Below are 16,196 nucleotides of genomic sequence, written 5' to 3'. Positions count from 1 at the left end.
GGGAGCAGCCATAAGAGCAGCGCTCCGTGTCTGAGATAAGAAATATGAAACAATGGGTGAGAAGAAGAGGTAAAAAAAAAGGCAAAATCCAAACTGGGCCCTTGAAGAGAGGGGCGGAGTTTGGGATCATGAAAAAACTCTTCAGCAAACATTGCGACAAAAACCAACAAACAACATTCAAATTCAATACAACAGCACGTTGGGTGTATCCCTGGAGTTGCAAACACCTCCCCCTCCCCCTACCCCTCTCTTCTGCGGCACACTAAAGGTGTGTTCACACCAAGCGTGACAGAAGCGACTGAAGCGACTAGATTAAATTGAAAATCAATGTGAATGATGCGACTTCAAGCAATCCAACTTGCACTATTCCGGCGACTTGGTCCTGTGTGTGACCTAGTCACTCAAAGTTGAAAAATGTTTTAAATTTTCAAACGACTTCAAGCGATAACTGCCCCGTCCTTCACTGTCTGTAGAGCCGAGGCACAGCCCCTCCCTCCCGCTACAGTGACACGGCTGCAGCAACTGTACACTTCCTCAATTTACCAGGGCAAAATTATAGCGGTTAATTTCTTGAATAAGCCTACATTCTGGGTGATCTCATCCTTTAGTAACTCTGTAAGTTGATCATTTAAATTGTAAAAGCGGCGCTGTCTATAATACGTGTTGTAAACGTACGACCAGAGAAGAAGTGACAGGCCCTCTCTCTCCCCTGTCACCAGCTCCACACACACACACACACACACACACACACACACACGCACAGTCACCACATCACTGGAGCAATGAAGTGACCAAAAAGCTCCACTATGTTGACTCATCACGGTTGATTGAAGTGACTGCAGTCACTACAGTCGCGTTCGGTGTGAACGCACCTTCACTCCTTCGCTAGCGAGAAAAACAATGGCGGACTTTTGCAAAAGTTTTCATCAGGTAGGGGGTGGAGTCCATGGGTGGAGATACCAGCGGAGGGGAGGCGATTTTTTTCCCGATTTAGCGTGTGACATCACAAGGAGGAAGTGGTCGATTTAAGTGTTAGTTGCGTTCACTTCAACCCTGACATTTATGTCAGGGTTAAGAATAAAGACTAATCTGAATATTATTACAGGACAGAACCAAGGGTTTGTGTGTTTTCGTTTTATTTGTGTTTGTCATTTTTTTTTTTTTTTTTTTGTGGTTTAATGGGTTTTTCTGTCATTTTTGTATATTTTTATTAGCGTTTTATGTTATTTTGTTGTTTTGTGTGTTATTGGGGTAAATTTTTACTCTGAACTCTCCTCTGTATCAGTTTAAATTGAAACACTGCAAAGGAACGAAACAAGTTCAATATCTTCTTATATCTATGATTCAGATTTTTTTATATTCACATCACAGGATGTTCACCACCACTGATCTGCCTCCATCAACAACCTCCGAGAAGTATTTAAAGTTCATTTCATATTTTATACTTTGATGAATTCCCTATTTTTAAGTGTTTCTCATCTATTGTATCACAGGGTTCACACTTCCTCATCACCTACATTAACAACAAAGGACAAAAGGTATTATTTCCTCTTTTTTTTTTTTTCAATTTAAAAATGAGAACCTTTACATTTTTGTTGCTAATCAAATAGGACGTTTTCTCCCAGTGTGCCACGTGTAGATCATAATATTTTCTATTATTTACTGCAGCTCACTCACCACCACTGATCTGCCTCCAGCAACTACCTATGAGAAGTATTTAAAGTTTATTTCACATTTTACACTATGATACACATTACAAATAGTGAAGTAAATCATTTTGTTCTTTACCAGGATTCACACGTCCTCACCACCTACAGAAACAACAGAAGACAAAAGGTGTTTTGCTTCTTTATTTTTTCAGTTTTAAAAACCTTGAAAAAATATGGCAAGAAAAAGTGATGAAAATAGGTTAAAATATGGCAAGTTTAGTGGAGCTGCAGAAAAAAATAAGCAAAAATGGGCTCTAATTGTTAAAAAAATATATATTTTTAGATTCTTGAAGGCATCTGACGACCCCCTCCCTGCCGGTGTCTCATGACACCCAAATGGGGTCCTGACCCCAAGGTTGAAAACCACTGGTTTAGGGGAAGGCTTGTTTTAGAAATCTATCTAACTGAGCTTTTCAAGTAGCGACTCCTAAAATGAGTATTTTAATACAAAATAAGCTCTAAAATAAAAAAAATATATCATCAAAGGCGATTTTGTAATTTTCACCAAAATAGAAATCTCGATAAGTCCTGAATCTTGATATATCACCCAGTTCTAATAATCACACATGTTTTATTCTGAATGAATGAACAGTTAAAAGGACAGTCAGTAGAGGGCAGTAGAACACCTCATTCATTAATTAATGTTGCAGTAGGAGAATAACTATAGTTTAACTAACACACTGTATGAAAATGGTGTTTAACAACCAAACTGTCATCACTGAAATAATCTAATATCATTGTTTCAATCATTTACTTTTGCAGAATAATCACCACCACTGATCTGCCTCCAACAACTACTTCTGAGAAGTATTAGAAGTTTATTTCATGTTTTACATTTTGATACATATTACAAATAGTGATTTAATTCATGTTATTCTTTAACAGGATGTACACGCCCTCACCACCTACAGAAACAACAGAAGACGAAAGGTATTTTGGTTCTTTATTTCTATTTTTAGAAATGAGGCGAATTCTTACAGTTACGAGCATAATTAGGATTTTTAATTTCACAAATTGGTGACCCCGACGTGACCACAAAACATGTTCCTGATAATAAAGTGATAACTTTAGAGAGGAGAAGAATAGTGTGACACCCAAATAGTGGTTAGTGTTTGCTAACTTATGACATTCTGCATGTGTAAACGTATAGTCATCTAATATCTAATTTAATCTGTTATCTTAATGAAATAAATCACAAATGAATAATAAAAACTCTCCGTTTTGTTTCTGTTGCAGTATTTTCAACCTTTCTCCTACAATGGGGGCTTGTCCTGTCCTCATCTTTCCACTGGCTTTGATGCTTTTGCTGCCCTGATGAACATCTCCAATGCATCTTTTATTATTCATTATTATACGAACATCTACTGCAAAGATACAAAGAGAAGATTGAAAAATAAATGTTAACGGCTTAAATTTTGGGTAGGTAGTTTAGAACAAGTTCTAATTGTAAATGACATTCAGCTCTATTACGTTTCAAAAAATAATAGATTCACATGGACTATACGCACTGTATCATATCATTATTTTCATTTTTCTGCACATTTATCATGTTTGTATGATTTATTATGGTGTTTATCAACCAATGTTCATATTTTCATTGAAATAAATTCCAAACCACACCACCAATCAAAAATGTTTAAAAAAAAACTAATTTTGTAGCCTATATTAACAATATATACAGTCATTCTTGAATAGGAATCAAATAAATGCTAATAAAAAAGTTTTTATTATCTTTCATATTTCTTCTTTCTAAAAAAAGTTCAATTAACAATCTGTGTGTTTTTAATAAGAATAAAATGAACAACAACCAAAAAATCTATTTTTTTTTTTCAAATAATAGTGTAATTAACAATATGCATATGTCATTCTAATCAAAGTGTCTTGAATTCAAATATAAAACAAAGCGTTAAATATGATTTGAACTGCAAATGAACCATATTATGTTCAATACATATGATTGAGAGGGAGATGTTTGTTCATGTTGTTGATCTAATGTGTTTGTTGATGATTTGAATTGATTTTACTGATGATTTTAAATATTCTTATTGATTTTAAAGTTGAATCTTTTATCATGTAAAGCACATTGAGTTGCCTTGTGTATAAAATGCTCTATACAAATAAATTTGCTTTGCCTACTGTTTTGCTTTATATAATGGATTTTTTTTTAAATATTAAATTATTTTACATTATTTCTATAATATATGTAGATATAGATATAGTATTAGTCGTAAATACATTTATAGTAAATGAATAAATATAGAAATACATTTTTATAATTCAATTTTGTTCTGTGTTAAACTTTAAGAGTTTCAGTTTTCAAAAATGTTAGGTAAAATAATAATTTCCCATGGCACACAAGTGTGCCCCGGCCCAGTGGTTGAAAACCCTGGTTTATCATCATGTTTCTAGAATAAACAAGTGGCTCCACCTGTTCATACACCATATCTGAGTTCATCCTGCAGAGAACCCCTCATAATTATGACTTAGTATCTCATAATTATCACTTAGTATATCTTAATTATGACTTAGTATATCTTAATTATGGCGTAGTATATCTTAATTATGCTTAGTATATCTTAATTATGGCTTAGTATATCTTAATTATGGCTTAGTATATCTTAATTATGGCTTAGTATATCTTAATTATGACTTAGTATATCTTAATTATGCTTAGTATATCTTAATTATGGCTTAGTATATCTTAATTATGGCTTAGTATATCTTAATTATGACTTAGTATATCTTAATTATGGCTTAGTATATCTTAATTATGGCTTAGTATATCTTAATTATGACTTAGTATATCTTAATTATGACTTAGTATATCTTAATTATGGCTTAGTATATCTTAATTATGGCTTAGTATATCTTCTATATATTTTAATACTGTTTTAGCGTAATTTTATTGTGGTTTTATACTATGTACTGTTGTGGTTTTATTATGCACTGTAAAGTTATTATTGTTATTAATTGTGACTTAGTATCTCATTATATAACTTAATATCTCGTAATCATGGCTTAGTATGTCATCATTATAACTTAATATCTCATTATTATAACTTAGTATCTCATTATTATAACTTCATATCTCATAATTATGACTTAATATCTCACTTATGACTTATTATATCATAATCATGACTTAGTATATCATAATTATGACTTAGTATCTCATTATTATAACTTAATATCTTGTAATCATGACTTAATATGTCATCATTATAACTTAGTATCTCATTATTATAACTTCATATCTCATATATATGACTTAGCATATCATAATCATAAGTAACTGGGATACTATCTCATAATTATCACTTATAGCTCAATCATGACTTAGTATATCATAATTATGACATAGTATTTCTTAATTATGGCTTAGTATATCTTAATTATGGCTTAGTATATCTTAATTATGGCTTAGTATTTCTTAATTATGCTTAGTATATCTTAATTATGGCTTAGTATATCTTAATTATGACTTAGTATATCTTAATTATGCTTAGTATATCTTAATTATGACTTAGTATATCTTAATTATGGCTTAGTATATCTTAATTATGGCTTAGTATATCTTCTATATATTTTAATACTGTTTTAGCGTAATTTTATTGTGGTTTTATACTATGTACTGTTGTGGTTTTATTATGCACTGTAAAGTTATTATTGTTATTAATTGTGACTTAGTATCTCATTATATAACTTAATATCTCATATATATGACTTAGCATATCATAATCATAAGTAACTGGGATACTATCTCATAATTATCACTTATAGCTCAATCATGACTTAGTATATCATAATTATGACATAGTATTTCTTAATTATGGCTTAGTATATCTTAATTATGGCTTAGTATATCTTAATTATGGCTTAGTATTTCTTAATTATGCTTAGTATATCTTAATTATGGCTTAGTATATCTTAATTATGACTTAGTATATCTTAATTATGCTTAGTATATCTTAATTATGACTTAGTATATCTTAATTATGGCTTAGTATATCTTAATTATGGCTTAGTATATCTTCTATATATTTTAATACTGTTTTAGCGTAATTTTATTGTGGTTTTATACTATGTACTGTTGTGGTTTTATTATGCACTGTAAAGTTATTATTGTTATTAATTGTGACTTAGTATCTCATTATATAACTTAATATCTCGTAATCATGGCTTAGTATGTCATCATTATAACTTAGTATCTCATTATTATAACTTAGTATCTCATTATTATAACGTCATATCTCATAATTATGACTTAATATCTCACTTATGACTTAGTATATCATAATCATGACTTAGTATATCATAATTATGACTTAGTATCTCATTATTATAACTTAATATCTTGTAATCATGACTTAATATGTCATCATTATAACTTAGTATCTCATTATTAAAACTTCATATCTCATAATTATGACTTAGCATATCATAATCATAAGTAACTGGGATACTATCTCATAATTATCACTTATATCTCAATCATGACTTAGTATATCATAATTATGACTTAGTATTTCTTAATTATGACTTAGTATAATTATGACATGGATTTTTACAATGATCATTTTATTATTTATTTATTATTTTTTACTTGTGGGAATGATCTTCTATATGTTTGTATGATTTATAATCACGTGTGTATGTTTTATTATCCCGTTTGTACTAAATAATAAACACGTGTCTACACCTGTTCATACACGATCTCTGAGCGCGCGCGTCCTGCGCAGACTCCCTGCATCCCCAGCATCACTGAGGGAGGAGAACAGCACCGGACACACGCACGAGCAGACAGACGCACGCACGGGCCTACGCACAGACGAACAGACAGACCTACGTACAGAGACAGACGCACGCACGGCCACCCCTATGGACGTAAAGTGACCGCCCGGTGGGTCTCGGTCTGTCCGCCTCTACTCGCTCCTTCTCCGGCTCGGGTTCGTCCTCCTCCCGCTGAAAGCCTCTGAAATGGCGGACATCATCGAGCTGGGACCGGCCAACGGTGAGCTACAGACGACACTAACTAACCCCGGTCCCGGTGTCCATGTCCGGTGGTGGAGAACCGTGGTCCTCAGCCTCTGAGTCAGGCCCGGTCTGACGCGCACAGGCCGGGGTGCGTCCACGCAGGATGACCGCATCAGGCGTTTCCCCGGTTGGTCGGTAACAGACGGTCATCAGACGGTCTACTGACGGATATTTAAATCTATTCTTTCATTCACCGTCACAATAACAACCGATCACACCGGATTTTCATCGTTTTTTAGGCGTAAAAACGAGATTAAACGCAGTGCGCTGTGTGACGTCACTCATGTACAAAGAAATACACATTTATTGTTTACGTTGTGACCTCACACACACACACACACACACACACTCACACACACACACACACAAACACGCATTTATCATAAACGGGGCGTTTGTGTGCTCTCATACACGGGCGCGTGCGTGACAGTTGGGGTGGGTTACTGGAGTGACGTCATGTCTGTGAGTGGCGTAAGACTTTATTATTAATCTATACATTTTTTATTCCAAAGAAGGTCAAATAAATCAATAATAAATAATAAATAATATATTTCCCACTAATTCTTACTTTTCAAAGTTTGCTGAGATAATTGTGACAAACTGAAAACAATAAACGGCTCATATTTTATAAATGTTCTGGAAGGATATGGAACATTATTTGATCAATGATTTGAAAGGTACATTAAGTCTGACAGCAAAAGATGCAATTTTGTTATACGAAAACAAAACAAAAATAACTACAACAAACAATTCCACATCCATAAATCTTACAGCATTCAGCATTGAGTGTAAATAATAAATATTACATAGAATCCATCAAATTAATCAATAATAATAAGTCTATCCACACATTCAATTTGATTAATGATTTATTTAATTATTAGAATTCTGCTTTGTTATTTTTTTACCTACACTGATCTACCATTTAAAATGCTGCTATTTTTTATTTTCTATATTGCTGTTGTTCATGATGTCATGTTTGATACACTTATTTTTGTACTGTTACTAAATATGAATGTATTGTGCATAACATTTAATTAAAAAAAAAAAAAAGTATTATTATTACTATTATTATTCAATTAAACTCAGGTTGTATTCATTTATTTATCTTTTTGTAGAGTATACTTCTGTTTTTTCCTTGTTTTGCACCTTCTATTGTTATACTGTCTTGGCTGATTTGTTGTTTATTAATAATCATAATCATAATATTCATTTTGTTTAAAAGTGCCTTCCAGGCCACCTGAGGACACTTTATCATAAAAACAGAATAATAAATACAGTGTATTATATTATAAAACAAAATAGTACACAAAAAAAAAAGAATAGAAAAAAGAGAAATTATGGAATGTGAATTATAGTGAATGAGTTTTGTAATTTTTTCATCAGACTAAGGGACATGCATAATAATTCCATTGCACCTGTTCTTTTTAACTTGTACATATGACAATAAACTTTATGATATAGGACCAACTACAACAATAGTCATCTCATAGCGCTTATCAAATATGAAACCAATAATTCCACATGAATTGTTGGGTTCAAAATAACCACAAAAATGACTAAAGAAAATATTACACACTGTAATACACAATGTACATGTCTAATATACTATAATATATGCATGCAATACACACCATAGTACACAATAATACCCATATCTAAACTGTAAAACACAATAATAGTTATTATTATTACCAATGGGTCATCTGTTTTATATCAATGATTTATTCAGTGGGTTTGTTTGTTCATATCACACATTATATACATGTTTTTATGTAAAATGTGTTTAAATAACTTATGTCAAACAGAAACACGTTTTAAAACTTAAAAGAGAATTTAGTCATCTGTAATATTTCACCATAAACAATCACACACACACACACACACAGACACACACAGACACACAAATTCATGTAAAACAGCATGTTCTATATCACTGTTAAAAATGTGTACACAAAAATCTAAATCTAAATGTTAAATCTAAATGAAAAATTGAAATATAAATGTTAATCTAAATCTAAATGTTAGATGTAGATGCTAAATCTAAATATAAATGTTAAATATTTGATTTGGATTAATTTAATTTTTATTTTGAACATGAACACAACAGCAGTGTATCTCACAATGAAAAATGATAATATAATAATAGTGATAATAATATTAATAATAATAAAAATGAAAATTAATCAAACTAAGCAAAGACAGAGCAAATGGTACAAAATCCTGCTCGTGAAGCCTGTACATGTTCGAAAAGATGTAGGAGGAAGTATAGACTTATTAAATATAAATCTAAATGTTAAATCTAAATGTAAATATTGAATCTAAATGTAAAAGTTAAATCTAAATGTTAATCTAAATCTAAATTCTGAATCGTAAATCTAATTGTTAGATGTAAATATAAATGTTAAATATAAATCCAAATGTTAAATATAAATCCAAACGTTAAATGTAAATCTACATGGCAAATGTGAATCTAAATATAAAATTTCATCTAAAGAAATTAGATTTAACATTTACTTTGTGTAAAAAAGCGTGCACATTTTTAACAGTGATATAGAACATGCTGTTTTACATGAATTTCTGTCTCAAATGAAAGAAAAATGAGCAAAATGTTCAAAATATGTCAGCTATGAAACAATGAGTGAGTTTTTACATTCGGCACCCCATAGACACACACACACACACACTCATCTGAGAATGTGTGCATGCGTGTGTGTGTGTGTGTGTGTGTGTGTGTGTGTGTTGCCAGGCAGCGTCTTTAGCTGCTTCCAGCATGACATCATCTGTTAGACTAAAAACAATGAACCAGAAAAGACGATTTGACGCTTATTTTTGGATCATTTTTTAGCTTGTTTTTCAAACTGTGATTGTTCTCATGCGTTTGTTTGTTTGTTTGTTTGTGTGTTTGTTTGTTTGTTTGTTTGTTTGTTTGTTTGTTTGTAGAGCTCACTGTGTTTGTTCTATCACAGACCTCCAGTCTACCTACATCTTTCCAAACATTCTCTGTGTGATTCAGTGTAATATTGATTTATTTTAAAACTATAAAGACATATTAATGTCTATTTACATTTAAATAGCACTGGTTATTGGTTGATTTATATTTTGGAGGTTTAATAATTACAAACAGAAAATAAGATAAAAACCAAAATAAATAGGAATTCACTCAAAATGTACATTTCTAATTTGTTTTAAATAGCGGGGTTTGAACCTTTTAAATAGTACACAAACTGCCATAAAATAGGCCGACCGCATGGAGGCGCGTTTCACGCATGAGTTGGAAGGATCCGAAACGATCAGGCCCGAGAAGGGTCTAGTTGCGGAACTGTACAAGCCACGCCCCCACAACCACGCCACCTACTACAAACCACGCCCTATCCAGCCCCCTGAGCCAATACCTGGACATGAACCTTTTCACTAACCTTACCCACTACTGCCTCCACTTCCTGGATAACTTTGAGGTTACATTGAAAAATTGCTTCACCGTTGCACACGTGGGCGTGGCTCACAGCATGCTTGCATGGCACATGTGAACTGTTTTTTACCGACTGCGAGGGCACGGTTTGTAGTAGGGGCGTGGTTGTAGGGGCGTCGCTTGTACAGTTTCACGGGTATACAGCTGGGTATACTTGGAAGGTCCGAGTGTGTACGCGTTGCCCGCACACGTTGAAAGGATCTGAACGGATCCGGTCCATGAAAAGATTAGATACTAACACCTCCCACATTGTGTCTGAACATTTCAACACGTGACCACGTGTTCATTACTCACTTCCTGTTTCCTGAAGGTTCACAGTCAACCAACAACTCATCTACCCCTGTTTATTGGTTAATCATGCACGCACGCACACACACACAGTGTGAAAAAGCAGCAGAGAGGAGGAGACTGAGGAGGTCTTTGTATGCTGTGCACAGAGGAGCATTGTCGCACAATCACCATGACACACAGACACACACAGAGACACATAGACACACACACACAGATTCTCATCATTTTCCCACAAGTCGCTGCTTAAAACCACGACTGCAGGACATTTTTTATTGCTTTTCTTTCATAGCTTTTATTTTGAAAAACAAACTGTTTTAACGTTGATCTCTTTTAAACCGAGTTCAACTTATTTATTGATTAGTTGATCATTGATTTTCATAATGATGAGTACATAAAATGAGGACTCTGTCACTGTTTAATATGATCACCAGTTGATTTAAACCATCACTAACTCCTTCATTTCACACAGCTTGTTAATCTCAGCTGTTTTAAACTAGTCCATACTCAACAGCAGGAGCTGTGCTTACACATCATTTTGTGTTTCTATTCTTTATTTGTGGCTGTTTTGTATCATTTTGTCATCTTTTTGTGTAATTTTTTGTCATTTTGTGTACTTTGATTATTTTAAAATCTGTTTTGGTGAGTGTTTTAGTCTTGTTTTGTTTTTTTGCCATTGTTTTCTGTTTGTTTGGTGTTTCTGTGTCATTTTCTCATCGTATTCGATCTTTCTGTTGGTTTTTTTTTTGTCTTTTTTTTGTGTGTCTTTTTGCTGTTTTTCTTCCCAATTTCAAAGTGTGTTACTCTGTCAACAACTTTAAACAAATTACAAAAAATAAAAAAGGGCTCCACAAAACAAGCACAAAACAACAGCTGTGAACAAAAACAATACAAAAGAAAAGGAAAAAAAACAGAATTAAATGTATAGAGCGTCTTGATATTCGCACCTACTTCAATATATGTAACATATACAATAATACAAAAATTATTTGTAACATAATTTAATTTATTTGTAACGCTTTCTGCTTTATTTTTGCTGCAGCACCATAACATGAACTGGTGGGTGCAGTGTCGTTTCACCATCTACATTGTGAAGAAGAATTGCGCAACAGAAGAAGAACCAACCTAAAGTCGTTCCATCAATAATAATAATAATAATAAAAAAAATTTATTTATAAGCATTTTTCAAAATCTCAGACACATTACAGTTGTTAAAACAATTACATACAGTACAAGTCAAAAAAAGAAACTAACAACAATAAACGTGAATACAAAAAAATACATAATTATAAGTTAAAAGCTTGGTAGAAGGAGTGTGGAAGCAAGGGGCGTCTGTCGCTTTAATACTGTCTCTCACATTGGTTTTACAAAACTGCTCAGATCAGCAGAAAGCCAGGTTCCCCCAGTCTGAATATGTGCGTCATTCCCGGGTAGAGTCCGAATTGCACCCGCAGTGTTTTAATCAACCAGGGGTCACCTGTGTGGAAGCAAGATGACTGCCTTTGCTTCAGTACTGCTGCTCCCATCGGTTTTCAAAAGTGCTTGGATCAGGCCGAATGTGGTATCAGTGCAAAACTCTGTGTAAATATGTGTAATATTAATAATATAAACACTATTAAAACACTAAAGATCTCTGGAGTAAAATAATAAACACAGTTAAATTGGAAATATCAACAGAGTGATCTTTTACCCCGGATGTCACGCATGCACAGTTCCAGAGTGTGAAAAGGCTTATTCTGTGTGTGTGTGTGTGTGTGTGTGTGTGTTTCAGCCATGTCCCCGGTCCTGGCCGGGTTCCTGGGTGCCGGTGTCCTGGTTCTGCTGGTGGTGGTCCTTGTCCTGCTCTGGTCCTTCTGCCAGCGGCGTTACCTTCGTATCTCCGGTCGCTACAAGCTGCACGGCGACCGTTACTGCGACGCCGAGGACCCGCCGTACAAGTTCATCCACATGTTGAAGGGCATCAGCATCTACCCAGAGTCTCTGAGCAGCAGCAACAGGATTGTCCGCGGCGTCCGGCGAGCCGAGCGCGACGCCGAGCGCCGCGGGATGGTGCTGGTGGACGCCGAGAACAACGTCCTGGATGTCCCCGGCACATTGCAGATGAGTCACCTGGTCCCGCCCACATCCGCAGGCTCCGCCCACAGCCAGGCGAGGGTGGAGCGTGCGCTGCCCGTGCGCGGAGATTTCTGCTGCCCAGACAGCAGCTCGGCCGGCAGCAGCAAGACGGCGTCGCCCTTCACGCCGGCGTCTGACCCTGAGCCCGAGCCCAGCCTCGGCGCCATCAGCCTCACCGTTGACTACAACTTCCCCAAGAAGGCGCTGGTGGTCACCATCGTGGGCGCCCGCGGTCTGCCGCCCATGGACGAGCAGGCGGGCTGCTCCGACCCTTACGTGAAGATGACCATCCTGCCTGAGAAAAAGCACCGCGTGAAGACCCGTGTCCTGAGGAAAACTCTGGACCCGCTGTTCGACGAGACCTTCACCTTCTACGGTGTGGCCTACAGCGCGCTGCCCGAGCTCACGCTGCACTTCCTGGTTCTCAGCTTCGACCGATTCGCTCGAGACGACGTGATTGGCGAGGCGGTGGTGCCGCTGAAGGACGTGGACCCGAGCACAGGACGAGTGCACCTGAGCCAGAAGATCACCAAGAGGAACATGCAGGTGACTCTCGTTACTTTTGCTTTGAAGGAACAATCCTTCATCCTTTCACTTTCCACAAACTGTAAATAGCCAGTAGCTACGTAGCTGCAATGTTTACTTCTGGAAGAAAGTATGAAAATGTGTACATTGGTGGTTTTGAGTAGCTGAATTTATTTTTAATGGAATCCACGCTGACAAACCAATGGTTCCCACTCAAAATCAAGAAATTCAAGATGGCCTCTATCAGTATTGCCAATTTGAGATAAGTTGTGATAACTCTGGATCTATTCGACATAGAAGCATGATCTCAGTGGTTATTAAAATACTGTAAATTGTGCTCAGAGCAAGATACAAGATGGCTGCCATTTGTATTGCAATTTTTTTTCCAAAAATAAGGTGCCTTTTGTATTTTGAAAGTAGAGGCTTAGATTTATTTGGTATTTTTAGGAAAACCATTGTCATATGTCAGGATAACAATATGTGGTTATAACGGGAATCAATGGGACCAAATCGGTCCTGAACACAAAGATTGTCGGTACAGTTTATATCTCCTGTTCGATACATCTTGCAATAAAAGTTATCATGGAATTATGAACATGATGTTAAAAGAAAATTCTTTAAACTGATTGAGATATTGAGAATTTAGAATACGTACACGTTTCGTCCCCAATGGTTAAAGCATCACAAGATAATAGGATGACCAGTCGAAATGATACACCAGCAGGTTGTGTAGTCGTTGTCTGTCGGTGGTTTTTGAACCGTGTCCTTGTGCGTCCTCAGTGTGAGAGTCGTGGGGAGCTGCTGACGTCTCTGTCCTACCAGCCGGTGTCTCACCGTCTCAGCGTGGTCGTCCTCAAGGCTCGACACCTTCCAAAGATGGACATCAGTGGCCTGTCAGCCAGTGAGTGACTGAATCCCCTTTTCTGCGTACAGTACCTACTAGGGTTCTCGCCAGTGCTCTTGAGCAATGGGGTCCCCCACGGTGTCATTTTGATCCCCAAGAGAAATGATAACAGTGTAGCTTCAACCAGACATAACGTGTAGCAACGCATGAAGCTTCTGGTCATGTTTATAACTATTCTACATGTGCACACACAGGTGTGAATACTGTCTGGTTGAAACGGGTTCAGGCTTAAAGAGACTTGTTCTGTCAGGCTAAGGCCCTATTAAAGCTCTACTGTGTGCTTGTTGTGTTACCAATAATTACTGTTCAATACAAACAGTGGGGGGAAGGGGAGGGCGTGTCCATAACAGTATAATATTACTGCAGGTCCCACATAATACCTCATTTATATTTGAAAAGCATATCTTCAAATCAGTCTTTTCAATATTTCAATGTCTCTACAGTAACTACATTCATCATGACCCTTCACCAATTCAACAAATAACTTTCTGCTTTAAAGTAAAGCTGGAACAAAGATGAAAAAACAAAACAACTAAAAGTTTAGCTTTACGTTTGCCGTGTGATCCCCCTATGCTGTGAAAAGTTCCTGGTGAGAACCCTGAGGATCTACAGTACACGTCCTATTGGTAAATCTTTCCTCAATCCCTCCTCCTCAGATCCGTACGTGAAGGTGAACGTTTTCTACGGTCGCAAACGAATCGCGAAGAAGAAAACCCACGTGAAGAAGTGCACCCTGAACCCGGTCTTCAACGAATCCTTCATCTACGACATTCCTCCCGAGCTGCTTCCCGACGTCTCCGTGGAGTTCCTGGTTGTCGACTTCGACAGAACCACAAAGAACGAAGTGCTGGGTCGCCTGCTGCTGGGCCTGCACAGCCCGTCGCCCTCTGGCTCCTCCCAGTGGAGGGAGGTCTGCGAAAACCCCCGCAGGCAGATCTCCAAGTGGCACAACCTGAGCGAGTACTGAGGAAGAGGAAGAGAGGAGGAAGAGGAAGAAAAATAAAACTGCCGTTTGAGCGGCCGAGAATGCATCAGAAACAACACACACACACACACGTATAACTACATCATGATATACACACACACACACACACGCACACACACCCATGTATAACTACATCGTGATACACACACATAAACATACACAGTCTCTGTTTTCTTCAACGTTTGCAAATGTAAATTCCTCCGTAGGCGACAAACAAAAACAAAGCAGAATCCATTACCCCTCCCCAAAGAGGAAGGAGCTTGCTGGCTTCAAAATAAAAAAGAGAAAAAAAGGATAAAAAGTCCCCCCGACCACCCCCCCACCCCCCTGCTGTCTAACGCATGTCGTCTGAAAAGCTACTGACCTACTGAGGAGCGTTGGAAGTCCTCCGTCTGTGGACCTGGATGAGTTTATGAGTTTTTCAAGTTATTAAAGCATGACAACATTCAGCGTCCACCAGAGGGCGCTGTGGTTGCAGGAAGCTCACGTTTTCATGGTGTTTATTTTCTGGTTAAAAGTAGTTTTTTTTAATGTAATATTGATCAGAAAAATGACAATTTTCTGCTTCTTTAACTTCTTCTTCTTCTTCTTCTGCACATTAAGCTTCATGATCGTTCTGCTCTCTAAACCAGGGGTTCTCAACCTTGAGGTCAGTTCCCCATTTTGGGTCGCCAGAAGTCCAAGAAATGAACAATTTTTTTTGAACATTTTGAGCCCATGTTTTGGATCACTTTTTGTTGTCATATTTTTGCTCCTTTTAATACATTACTCCCCTTTCTGCCTCTTTCAATTTCAAAGCCTTTTCTGCATTTTTTCCACTTTCAATAAATGTTCAGCACTTATAAACCCTTTCCACCACTTTTACCACCTAATGTCACATATGTTGACCCATTATTGTCACTTTTTTTTTTTTGCCAATTTAACCACATTCACCATTTGTCATACCCATATTTTGCCAGTTAAAGCTAATTCTTCCTCTTTTTTTTTTTTTTTTTCCCTTTTTACCACTTTTTCTCCCCATTTTTGGCAACTCTATTTTCCAACTTTTAACCAGTTTTTGTGTTTTTTAAAATCTCATTTCACCACCTTTTCCACCATTTTTGCTCACTTTTAACCCATTTTATTTCTGAACAAGGATTTCCATCTTTAAGATGACTATAATAA

The 16,196-nt window shown here is 36.2% G+C and overlaps 2 protein-coding genes across 8 annotated transcripts in view; both read left to right on the top strand.

Annotated features, from left to right (window-relative positions):
* The window catches only part of LOC114477920 (meprin A subunit beta-like), a 34,895-nt gene extending 31,568 nt beyond the window's left edge, over nt 1-3,327 (top strand). For 6 of the 7 annotated variants that reach the window (XM_028470633.1, XM_028470630.1, XM_028470628.1 and 3 more), the window contains 7 exons: nt 1,372-1,416; nt 1,494-1,538; nt 1,669-1,713; nt 1,792-1,836; nt 2,472-2,516; nt 2,595-2,639; nt 2,946-3,327. In XM_028470633.1, coding sequence (XP_028326434.1) covers nt 1,372-1,416; nt 1,494-1,538; nt 1,669-1,713; nt 1,792-1,836; nt 2,472-2,516; nt 2,595-2,639; nt 2,946-3,024 — 349 coding nt within the window. In that variant the 3' untranslated portion in view covers nt 3,025-3,327. The remainder of the gene's footprint in view (nt 1-1,371; nt 1,417-1,493; nt 1,539-1,668; nt 1,714-1,791; nt 1,837-2,471; nt 2,517-2,594; nt 2,640-2,945) is intronic. The other variant, XM_028470631.1, reaches the window with a different exon arrangement.
* A 3,134-nt stretch (nt 3,328-6,461) lies between these two features.
* LOC114478558 (synaptotagmin-11-like) lies at nt 6,462-15,155 on the top strand. Its single transcript, XM_028471692.1, has 4 exons — nt 6,462-6,720; nt 12,275-13,164; nt 13,924-14,044; nt 14,704-15,155. The coding sequence occupies exons 1-4, from the start codon at nt 6,687-6,689 to the stop codon at nt 15,012-15,014; spliced, it is 1,356 nt and encodes a 451-aa protein (XP_028327493.1). The 5' UTR covers nt 6,462-6,686; the 3' UTR covers nt 15,015-15,155.
* The last annotated feature ends 1,041 nt before the right edge of the window (nt 15,156-16,196 follow it).

The sequence above is a fragment of the Gouania willdenowi genome, chromosome 16 (genome assembly GCF_900634775.1).
Source record: "Gouania willdenowi chromosome 16, fGouWil2.1, whole genome shotgun sequence".
In the NCBI taxonomy this organism is placed as follows: domain Eukaryota; kingdom Metazoa; phylum Chordata; class Actinopteri; order Blenniiformes; family Gobiesocidae; genus Gouania; species Gouania willdenowi.
Note: the sequence above shows the minus strand (reverse complement) of the source record. Positions and strands in the feature narration are given on the sequence as shown.